At 42.6% G+C, this 11535-nt stretch overlaps 2 protein-coding genes across 6 annotated transcripts in view; one reads left to right on the forward strand and one right to left on the reverse strand.

The window, feature by feature from the left end:
- TEX14 (testis expressed 14, intercellular bridge forming factor) overlaps positions 1 to 6422 on the forward strand; it is a 55426-nt gene extending 49004 nt beyond the window's left edge. For all 5 annotated transcript variants that reach the window (XM_072026048.1, XM_072026049.1, XM_072026047.1 and 2 more), the window contains 6 exons: positions 335 to 412; positions 1934 to 2051; positions 2225 to 2320; positions 3292 to 3401; positions 5156 to 5219; positions 5429 to 6422. In XM_072026048.1, the coding sequence (XP_071882149.1) occupies positions 335 to 412; positions 1934 to 2051; positions 2225 to 2320; positions 3292 to 3401; positions 5156 to 5219; positions 5429 to 5465 (503 nt within the window). In that variant the 3' untranslated portion in view covers positions 5466 to 6422. The remainder of the gene's footprint in view (positions 1 to 334; positions 413 to 1933; positions 2052 to 2224; positions 2321 to 3291; positions 3402 to 5155; positions 5220 to 5428) is intronic.
- Positions 6423 to 8121: 1699 nt separating this feature from the next.
- Positions 8122 to 11304, reverse strand: LOC101791202 (pinopsin). The gene is made up of 5 exons (XM_027472655.3): positions 10532 to 11304; positions 10173 to 10355; positions 9797 to 9942; positions 9199 to 9438; positions 8122 to 8736 (listed from the first exon to the last, which is right to left on the reverse strand). Exons 1-5 carry the CDS (start codon positions 10875 to 10877, stop codon positions 8605 to 8607), a joined length of 1047 nt encoding a protein of 348 aa, XP_027328456.3. The 5' UTR covers positions 10878 to 11304; the 3' UTR covers positions 8122 to 8604.
- Positions 11305 to 11535: the final 231 nt, after the last annotated feature.

Consider the following 11535-nt stretch of genomic DNA (forward strand, 5'->3'; position numbering starts at 1 on the left):
TTTACTGGAATGGGTTACAGAAAAATTTCTCGTGGTTACTCGGCAATGAACTTCCTAAACAAACACCAGACAGAAGGTTAATTAAACCTATATAGGTCCTGTGCTCTTTTAGAAATGAAGCACATAGGCAATTCTAATCTTTTTATTACCTTATTCACCAAAACAGGGCTGTGGGGACTGTCACCAACTGAATAAGTAATGGCCAGAGACAATTTGTGAGATTAACATACAGACTAACTATAGATTATGTAAGAGTTTTCATTGAGTTTTGGGTGGGTAAAGAAAGTGGTACTTTATTTCCTTACATCTGTAAAATCTACGTTGTTTTTAACAGAGTACTTAAAGCAGCAAGATTCTATCACTCAAGACTTTGAAGAGAAGGGATTATTTGACTGTGGAATGCAAATAAATGGTTAGTTGATAATAGTCCTAACATAGAGATTACAAATGGAAAGTAACTTTTCTGCAAAATTACTTGAATACTTTGAAAAGTTAATACTTTGAAAAACTTAATTTTCAGCTTTTTTTTGTTTATATTTGTGGTTGCTATCTTGGAAAATTCAGCAGAAATTTGAGAGGGCCCCCCCTTTTTTGATAAGATGATACGCAGTGTTTTCACAAACAGTACCTCCTCCAGCAGTGTTTGCTGTCTTCCTCTGTGCATTCACCTCTCTGAAGTCTGCAGAGATCTGTTATGGAACGCTTGCAGATTTGAACTATCAGAATTGATCTTCTGCTTTCATTATACCACTGTAACATATGCTGCGTTCAGTCGTAAGTGATGAAACCCACAGAAGTATAGATGGTGAGCAGCTGATGTAAAATAGAGCTGAAGTTTCCGCTCTGAAAGGCGGTTTGGTTGAAAGTAGCCGGTACACACGAACCACTTATGTTTCATATTCACCATCGTGAAATAGTGCTTCTGATCTCGTGGTGTCAGAAAATAGCATCTGTTGGGGTAATCAGTGTTAAGTTGCCTGTTCTGTTATAAAGGTACCAAAGATAGCAGCGGTAAATCTTTGTGCTTCTGAAACTGCAAATAGTAGTAAGTGGGAATCATTTTTAGATGTACAGCAAGTAAAGTCAGGAGCAGAAAACATAAATCTTTATAGACTCTGCATTTGTTTCCAATGAGTCAGAAAGTGAAGAGCAGTTTTTTGTATTTTTTTTAAAAAGGGCAAAATATGAGTTAGTCTGTAAAAAAAGCTAAATAGCATAGTCACTTGAGAATAACACTGGCACTTGTTTGTGTTATCCTACAGCTTTGTTAGATCTTTTCCCATTTAAAATTGTTACCCAAAGGATAGAAGCTACTGTGACTTTATTCACAGGAGTATCTTGTTTTTAGGTGGCAAGGAATGCAGCAGCCTGTATTGCTTGCTGTTCAATCACTGTGGTTTTGTTGTATTTGCATAAAGTACAGCTATTTCAGACTCCATTTTTATGACAGCCTACTGCTTCCTGCTTATCATAGCTTAGCAGAAGGTGGCTGAATATATTCACATGCTGGAGAGAAGAGAACTTAGTGAGATAAGTCTTGGGGTGGGGGGGAATATCATTGGATTTTACTAAGTAGGGTAACAAAGCTAACATCCACAGGTTTTCTTTTGATTTTTCTTCAATATCTTGGATTGTAAGGCGAGAGATTAAAGATTAATTTCCACATGCATTTTTCATTTTAGTATGAAGCAAAATGTTCACTCTTCTGAATCTAAAAATGTGTTACAGTAAAATATTTATCTAGGTCTTGCTATTGGCTGCCTATGACTGTAGATAATGTGAACTTAATTGGTAGAAGATCAGATGACTGAGGAAAGAAAAATTAAAAAGTAGACTACTGAAAGTTTTCCAAGTGCAGTAAATAAAACCACAATTTATTTAGTATCTTCTGTTCATAACTTTGCTATTAAATTATTTCTGTTTATGTGAATAGTTGCTGGTCAAATTAAAATGGAAGACAGAGACACAAAAAAAGAAATTGACCAAAATGAGAAGAGAGATCATAGTGTATTGACTAAGGAGGCATTTAATTTAGCAGAGGAAACAGAAAGGTATGAAAAAGACAATGGTAATGGCATATTTAGCTTTGAATTACAAACGTTTAGAATATTCAGTGCTTACATTAAGTCAACTCTCCTAAGAACTGTGATCATTTCTACTGTTTTCTTTCAGAATGGATAGTATTAAACTTGCCAGCATTCATTTAAAATCTTTTATTCAACAGGGCTCACTCCACTCTTGACGACGTTTTAGAAAGAATTCTCCATGCTGTTCCTGCAGATGAGGAAATCCAAGAACAACCTCAGGGACATGCCCTTGGGTTAGCTGATAATTGATATTTTGTTCACAAGTTTATCTTGTTTATCTTCTGTATACAGACCTATGTGGGACTTCAGGAAATACACTGTCATTCTTCAGACAGTAATGTTTTGGGGAGCTCCCATTGGAGGCATCATTCAGAACTTTCGGTATTAAATTGGAGGGCAAAGAATATCAGGTAGTTTCCTGTAATTGAAAAGGAAATGTTTCAAACAGGCAAGGAAGTACATCATTTTAACAGAACTTTGAGATAATTTGCCAGAACGGTAGATTTTCTGAGGTAATGAGAAGAATGTATATTAAGAGAATAAAATCGTGAAAGATCTTTAGGAAAAATAAATCTTCAAAGAAGAGTTTTAGAAAGCCAATGTGCTTGGCCACATAGAAAGAAATTAAGAAAATGGCAGGCATCATATCTATATAATTTTAAGAAAAAAATGCGTAGCCCAAAAAACTTTTTTTCCCTCCTAGAACCAAGGATAAGAGCTTTAAACTCTGAACAGCTCCATGGTGAATGCCAATGAGTAGTCATAAGTCATTCTTAACATATATCTTACTAAGGAACACAAGATAGTCTTGTGCTCAGCATCAGGATTTTTTAATATAGAAGGCAAACTGTCATGATAATCAGGAGGATTTTGCTGATAGGGCAGTCTGACTCCTGCAGTGTGTATATATAGCTGTGTTCATAAGTGGCTCAATCCAAAGCCCATTCACACTCCTAGTCAAACTAATTTTTTGTAACACACACAAGGAATCGTTGGAGCCTGCTTATAGATGTGAAGGTAAAGCACATCTGTAGACTTGGTGGGGAGTGATTGTTTAGGGGTTGGTGCAGCATATGACCATTACAGGTCAGAGTGAAAATAAAAAGGCATCTAGTATCTCCAGGGGCTTCTATTTTATTATTCTGTATTCATCTTCTCTGAAAGAAAAAAAAAAAAAAAAAAAGATAAAATTCTGTCATTTAAGGGCTGCAAGCCTGAAAGATCCAGAAGGTCTTGGAAGGAAGAAAGGAGTAGAGGAAGGCGGAGCTGAAGCTGGAAGCAGCGAACCAGAAGGCTGTGCAGGGAGTTCAGAAGGTCCTCTTCATCTGTAAAGCTGCTGGATGCTGGGATGGGCAGTATCTCATTGATTATGTTTTTAGCACTGGATTTTTCGAGCTTGCACAGAGTAGAGTTCTGCATCTCTCCATTTTCCCCTGATCTGGATGCTGTTTCTACCCTGTGATTTTAGAAGAGAGGAAGCCGATCTTAAACTTTTCAGAGACCCTTAGGGTTTTTATTGCTTTAGACTGGCAGCATTCTGGACTATTTGTTGGAGTTGCAGAGGGTATGTCTCGTAGTGAGAGTGCAGTTTACTCTACTGACCTCTCCAAAGCTGGTATTGTTGCCTCTGTGTCCCATTTAGTCTTCAGCCACTCCTGCTTAGGCACCTAACGGCTTCACGCTGTTGTAAGGACTTGGAGTTGTTATCACTATGGTTTGGTATGTACCTGTGATGCATATGCTAATGCCATCAAATCCCTTAAACATCTGTCTGTCTAGTCTCTCCTGGCTTTCCTCCAGTAGAAACTGGAAGCAGAGAGGAAGGCACAAACTGAAATGAAAGAGATAAAGTCCTCTATTCTAGGACTATTTGAGCGATGAAGTGATTTTACACAGGTTGGCAGCTGAGGTGTTTTTCTGCAAGCAGGTTTAAGGACCTCAGCTTTTTAGATCTGTGTAAGTAGTTCCTCTATAACATGCTGCTACGGTGCCTGTGACACAGCTGTGTTGCCTGTGACACAGCTGTGTTTTTATATTAATGTTTCGGTCAGGACATATGGGAAGGGAGTTAGTGCCTAAAATTCAAGAAGTTAAGGAGTTGTTCACTTATGTTTTCATCATCACATTAAGGAGTAGAAATATCTCCTATTTTGGGCCAAAGTTTCCATTTTGTATGTAAGATAATTTTTGGTTAGCAAGGTAAGCTGACTCCTGGTTAGAATGCAAAGAACCACATAAAAGAAATAACAGAAAAACATTTTTGTGTTTCACTTGATTTAAAAAAAAAAAAAAAGCCTGCATTCCTTATACTTAACTCCAGATCTTCATTAGGGACTGTCAAAGCTGACTAGTATTCTGTAGCTAAAGTAAGAGGTTACCATTGTTCAGCATTTATCAATTAAAGATGTTTCTTGTTAAAGGAAGAGGATGTCATACTTACATTAATGTGCACTTACTGGTTTGCAGAAAATGTGAAAGAACTGCCCTTTCTTTTGGGAAGAAAAAGGCAGTAGACTGATTTTTCAGAGAGAAGTGATTTTTTCCATGTGTAGCCCAAAATGATTTCAAGGAAACTAACCTTCAATGTTGTGAGCATTTAACGCTTCTACAGCATCTACAGCAATCAGTTCTTCATCATCAGTATTTCACTTGCTAGTTAGGCACACAAAGTTTGAAATGTCCTAGATTGTTAGTTTAGGAAATATTGATGGTAATTTTTAAACTCAGAGCTCTAGAGGTAATGTGGTAATGTTATTTGCACAGCATTAGCATATATGACCCTATTTTCCATCCCAAAATTACTAGGATGGTAGGAGCATGCTTCAGGCTTTGAAAACAATGTTTTCTCATCACAAAGAGGTTCCTGTGTAATAGACCCAGCAGAGCAACAGAGTTCAGGCTGGTTTCAAGTGCAACTTGATGGATCTAGCCAAAGGGATCTGTAGCGCTCAATTCAGCATGCTGACAAAACCAGAGCATTCTCTTTGAAGTGTTGTGACTGTGTATGCTTTTGGTTTTGAGCTGAATGCTTTTTTTGTTTTGTTTGTTTTTTGTTTGTTTTTGTTTAGATGCACACCCTGAAGATCAGAAATTCCACTTACGGAAACGGCTGTCTTTGCCTTCTCCATCTAGGTGAGCATCTCCATGAATTAAATTGGGCTTTTTGCAGAAATTTATGTATTCTCTCTCTGCGTGAGATACATTTCTTGTCTTCCATGCCCAGGAGGCAAGAGCTGCAATATAAAATTCCATTCTCTTCAACTTGTACAGCTTGATATAAGAAACAAACAACTGCATAACTCTTTTAAACTATTTTTACCTCTTTTTTTTTTTCCTTACAGGATAATTGTTTTGGATCAGAGCAGCTGTCCTACATGATTAGAATGGACAGTGGAAAAAAATGTAATATCTCAAATGTTTACTGCAGCTGGTACAATATACTGCACATGAACTGCAACCTTATCTGGCCAAAAAGACTGAATGCTCACTCTTCCTTTAGCTGCAGCAGCAAGTACTGAAAAAAATCTTAATGCTTTACTTTGTAATGCAGCTGATACTGTTTTTATATGAAGATTATATCAGTAATGCTGCAGAACTGATCTGTTTTTGGAATATAACACCACTTAGTAAGCTGGCTATGTGTTTCCTTCTCGTTCTCTGTATATGCATGCTTTCCTAAGCAAAAGAATTTGTTGTATTATGCAGTTTTCAGTGTTACAGACAAAATGATTGTGATTCTGTGGGCTGTTTTCACTGCTCAGGCTCTCATTTAATTTTTCCATGCTGAAGTGTGGAGTGCTGTGCTACAGCCCATGTGGTGTATGTTTTTCCTTGCTCATTAAATTTAACAAGGGTAATTTCTTGTTTTCTCTTAGTGCTTTTGTGATCTAGAGTTGAACTGATTTGACTGATTAAGGGGATTAATTGCTGTGCAGAAAGTTAATGAGAAAAAGATAGTGTTCTTTCAGAGGTTGCAACTGCACCAATACGTTCCCTGTCAGTATTAGACAAGAATATGCAAAGCTATTTCTGGTTAGCATTACATGTTGTTTAATTAAACTACAGTTTTGGTAGGCCTCATCCAAAAAAAAAAAAAAAAAAAAATCCCTGTAATTGAGTTTTGGATCAGGCTTTTGATGGGCACAGCAACTTTTTAATACTGTTCAGGTGCAGGATGTGTAACGGTTGTCCTTATCCCTGTTGAACAGACAGCGGAATTTTAGCTGCCTTCATGTACTTGGGTGTACCACATGTTGCTTTTCCATCCCTCTTCTGCCTATCTGTAACTGTTAATTAATTGGGTTTAATGACACTAATAAAAGTTTCTAAGCTTAATGCGCTGTCATTTGGTTCTTCTGTTTTTTATTTGTTACTTCTGATCATCAAGTAAGGTATACAAGATACTGATGTACAGCTGCTCCAGGGCAGATGCTGCAAACTGGCACACTTCAGAGAGCTTTCTTCAGAAGATATCACAAAAAAATAAAGAAGTCTTTCATCCATTTAGTTATGTCAGGGTAGTATAGAGCTGAATCACCAGCAGCAAAGAGATTATGTGGGTTAAGAGCTGTGTCAGTGCATGGCAAAAAGGGCTTACTTTCGCACATTACACAATTCCAGGCAGAAATTCCAGATTTTCTAATCTGGGTTACTGCATGTGTGTGAGTTCTGCATCCTCCCCACGGGCAGAGGAACATCATACTCTTCATATGTGCTGCTGGAACAAGATCCTGTTTTACATAGGCAAAGGACTAAGGAAAAACTAGTGTTGTGTTGCAGCTTGTTGCAAAGAACGCATGGTAATGACACATACATGCGAAAGTTAAGCCACAGGTTTTGTATGTGATCGCTTCAGGCAAAGGCTGTGTGGTTTGTTCCATGTCAGAACCTTGATGAATTAAAGAAAAAAAGTCATTAGAACTTGCTGGTCTGCAGCAGTGTGGTGGAGTGGAGTGAGCACGTGAGTTTTTACATGCACATAATTAAAAATCACTTTGGCTTGCAACATGTGAAATCTTAGCTTCTTGGATTTCTTTCTCTATTTTATCTATCAAACCAAATGGTGAGCAGACTGTGAACCATTTTCCTATCTCTTTTTAATCTTAATGTGGAAAGTTAATATTTCTGTTGGTAGAGAGCCTTTCTCATAGCCCATAGCTTCTCTGCTCTCCTTATCGAGGCCAGAACACAGCAGTTGGAGATCTCAGTTGTTCAGCTGCTTGTACTTTTCCAGAATTACGTTTAGAGTGAATGTAAATCACCCTAATAACATAAAGCATGGACGCAAAAGCTGTAATTAACATGAAGAATTAAACAAGGACCAGTGAAAGACAGCAGAAAAGATCAGAGGGGGCCAATCTAACGCTGCCTTTCAGCCTCCCCAAGAATGAGAGGCCAATTAATTAAATTAAAACAGTGATACTGAGCTGTTCTAATTCCTCTCTAAGGCGCTAGCCTGTGAGCAGTTTTGCATGCAGAAAAGTGAGGGGAGAGGAAAGGCAAGAAACAGGGATGGAGATGGGGTGAGGATGGCTGTCCTGGCCCCCTACCACCCTGGTCTGGCCTGCAGATATTTTATTTCTTTGAAGACCCTTGCAGAACCCTGCACGCAGTAAGGACATCAAGTGAAGGTATGCAAGGAGAAAAGAAAATGCTCATTTGCTAAGCAGCAGCCAAATCCTCCAATCCCTTGTATCTGTCATCACACTGCATTTGTTTTGTTAATTGGTCGTTTTTTTGTTTGTTTGTTTGTTTTTTAATTATTTTTGGGACTGGGACTCGAGGAAAAACCTTAGTCCCCCAAGGTTTTACCATCATAATGTGTGCGGATCCAAATTGTCTTTCTGCTGATCAAGATGTGGACTGCATGCTAGTGAGGGAATGAATTCGTTGAGGTGAGCAGCCGTCAACATTGCTCTCCTCTAGCCCTGTTTGTGGCTTTGCTGCAACAGCAGAAGCTGTGGAAAATGAAGGAAGGAGGAGATCAGCAAATGGTGTCGTGCTGTGGGACTTTCTACCAGCCAGTAAAACTGACAAAGCTGATGTTGTAAACATTTGCCAACGTTTATTAATTCAGTCTGCACCTAAACATACCTGCATGATTTTTCCAACATGACCTGACACTTCACAGCAAGCTCAGGCCATGCAGGCAGGACTCGGTCTACGCAGGGACAGCCAACAGACGGCTCCTGCCTCTGGCACACTCTGCAGGTGCCAGATAAAAAACAGGGAGCCTTCAGCTGAACTCCAGGGCTGAAGAGTAACTTGTGATTTTCTGCATGAAAGAAGAGTTGTTGCCGTATTTTGTCCTTAAAAAACTCCTGAGCCCCCGAGGTGAGGGTCTGGGAGGGATGGGTGAAGCAAAGGCTTGAACTTATCCAACAGAAGGCAGTGCGGGTTGCTCTGGGGAGCAGGGTGAGGACTGCTGGGTCCCCTTGAACCGCTGCTCCCCAGCCTTTCTGGATGCCCATGTTGACAAGGCTGCGTTGACATTTGTGCAGGCAGCAGCAGGCAGCAGTCACACGGGGTGTGACGGTGACACCTTGTTCATGGGGATGCCTGCGCGGGGCCTGGGTGTCTCTGGCGTGGTCCTTCCCGTCCCCCGGGGGCAGTAACCGCAGCACAGCATTTTCAGCAGGCAGCTCTGAAACTGGGCAGGGGAAAAAGGAAGGTTACGTGTGGGGATGGAAGCTGGTGTCTGCCTCGGGGCGGCAGGCAGAGGCGGTGGGGAGGGCACCCTGCAGCCCGTTGTGGTTTGGGTGAGATGGGGATTTATTGCCAGCCCAACTCGTGGCAGAGGCTGGCAGTTTATTGACTACAGAAGTTGCATTCCGCGTGCCCTGTATGCGAATGAGCAGTCTGCAATCTAAAACCAAGTTGCTTTGCTCCATAAAATTATGGAAGCAGAAAATGAGCTTGTGTTCGGGCTAGGAGGCTGCTGCCTCCCTTCCCGTTTTATTCTGATGCCTTTCCTGCTTGTACAGCACCTCCTGGGCCAGGTGGGCCAAGGCTTCCAGGTGGGATGGTTGGGCCCTCCCCATTTTATAAGGCCACTAAGTTGTTACCCAGAAGCTCCAGTGAATCTGTTTTCATTAGCTTATGGCTTTCTCACCTGCTTGTTCATGAAGACATAGATGATGGGGTTGTACACGGTGGCTGTCTTGGAAAAGTAGGAGGGCAAGGAGGCGAGAGCCGGCTGGATGGTGATGTCCTTGTTGGTGGCCACCACCAGGGCAAACGTGGTGTAGGGCAGCCAGCAGATGAGGAAGGCCATCACCATCACGACCACCATTCGTGTCACCTCCCTCTCCGCCTGCTGCGTGGTGTTGGCTTCCTTCTGCTGGGCCGCAGCCTGTGAGGAGTTGGGAAGAACCAGCCTGTTGCCTGCTCCCAGCATCACATCCAGCCCTGGGAGCAGTGAAATCAGGGGACAACAGGGCTTTAACTAAGGTTTTGTGCTCCTGACGCCAAGGAGCTGGAGCGAGGTTTGGTGGCAGCACCGTCCCCATGCTCAGTGCTTGTTTAAAATAAGGGCGTGCACCTGGTCACAAAACCTGCCATGGGTTCTTCATCCTGATGGGATGGAACACGTTAACTTGCCTGTCAGTGACAAATTGCCTCTGCTGAACCTACAAAACCCCACAGGACTGCAGGCCCAGTACTTGAACACGGGATCCTGGCTGGCTGTGCAGAGGCCCCGCAGCACTCACCGCTCGCAGGGTCATGACCAGGTTGGTGTAGGAGAAGAGGATGAGGCCGAGGGGCAGCACGAAGCAGGCGACGAACAGGGCCAAGATGTAGCTGTTGTTGTTGCTGCCGCCCGTGTACCAGTTGGGCCCACACGAGGTCCTCAGCCCTGGAACAAACAAGGTTTGAAACAAACCGAGAACAAACGTAACGTGGAAAGCCTTTCGGTAACAGACTCCAAAAGCTCTCTTTCCCCTGAGCGAGCCTTCTTTTTCTCCCAAGCACCTCTCAGGTTTCAAGATAAGCTCCCTGAACTCTCCAGCCACCCCACGCTTGCAAACGCCGAACATGGAGGTGACGACGAGGCACTGGGTACCCCCCGAAGCCCTCCTCCCCTACCTTCGGGCACATAGCTGCTCCAGCCCAGCAGCGGCGGGGTGGTCCAGAGCAGCGACCAGCTCCAGGTGAAGGCGCAGCCGCTCACGGCGTGCCGGTGCTGGAACCGAAAGTCTCCCAGGGGCCTGCAGACCACAACGTAGCGCTCCAGCGCCAGGATGGCCAGCGACCACAGCCCCACGATGCCTGCGGGCAGGAGGAAGGATCGTGCCTGATATTTTCCTCACGGAAGGGGCGGCTGTGAGGACGTGAGGCGTTGCCTTTAGGAGACCCAGCGAGCTGCTGCCATCCCCGGGGCTCTGCAGGACGCAGCTTTGCTCAATGCCGTGTCCCCAGCCCAAGGCCGAGGCTCGTGCCCTTACCTGTGAGGGAGACCATGAAGCCCTCCAGCTCACACATCCGCCTGCCGAACACGAAGAAGCCATTGATGTTGTTGGAGAGGCTGACGGAGCTGCCGCAGAGCGTCACCAGCAGGTCGGCCAGGGCCAGGTTCACCAGGATGTAGTTCAGTGGGGACCGGAGCTTCTTGTACCGGATGGAAACCACAATGACCAGCCCGTTCACGACCGAGGCACAGACCACCACGACGCCCATCAGCACGGCCACCGACGTGTACATGCTCCGCGGGGCCTGGTGGGGCCACTGGGGGCCGTCGAAAGGCCCCGGGGTCCCGTTGCTGGGAGGTGCCTGGGAGCTGCTGGGGAACATTGGTCCTTCCTGCAGCACCAGCACTGGCAAAGCCTGTGCAGCTCACCCTCCCCAAAAGCCCCCAGCCCTCTTTATAAAGCCTCAGAGGAGCTTTGTGTTGAAACACCTTAAGCTTTTTTCTTAATCTGAATGGTGCGGCCTCCCTCCCCATTTTATAATCAGCTCTATATTCCAGGGGGGATAAAGAGTGACTTAAACAAAAAACCTGATGACTGCCGCTGCCTCATTTAATTGAGTGGATAGATTTTGTTACGTGAGTGCCCCAGTGGCAACACAGCCACATACATATGCACATACACACGAATACATATATATATGTGGAGAAAGTCTGAAAGAGCATGAGAGCATGCTACCTATATCTACAGTTCTCTCTATAATTATATATATATAAATATATATATACAAATAATATATACAGATATCATTATATTAATATATACAGATATATTATATATCTGTATATAGATAATATATCTTATATGCTTACATAACCTATTGTATATAAATATTTTATACATATATATGCATGTTAAATTATATAGAAAACAAATGTAAAAAGTACATGTAATATATGAATGAATATATATACACATGCATGCATATATTTAGTATATACAGGGAAGAGATGTCTAAATTATAAACAAAATATATGTAGAAA

Source organism: Anas platyrhynchos, chromosome 20, assembly GCF_047663525.1.
Source record: "Anas platyrhynchos isolate ZD024472 breed Pekin duck chromosome 20, IASCAAS_PekinDuck_T2T, whole genome shotgun sequence".
NCBI classification, from domain to species: domain Eukaryota; kingdom Metazoa; phylum Chordata; class Aves; order Anseriformes; family Anatidae; genus Anas; species Anas platyrhynchos.

Excerpts from the sequence above, each read along its gene's own strand:
- LOC101791202 (XM_027472655.3), bottom strand. The coding sequence starts at position 10,877 with ATGTTCCCCAGCAGCTCCCAGGCACCTCCCAGCAACGGGACCCCGGGG. Across the intron at positions 9,439-9,796 it reads TGGTCATGACCCTGCGAGCG|GCTGCGGCCCAGCAGAAGGA; the intron begins GTGAGTGCTGCG and ends AACTCCTCACAG. Across the intron at positions 8,737-9,198 it reads ATGTCTTCATGAACAAGCAG|TTTCAGAGCTGCCTGCTGAA; the intron begins GTGAGAAAGCCA and ends TCCCCTGCCCAG.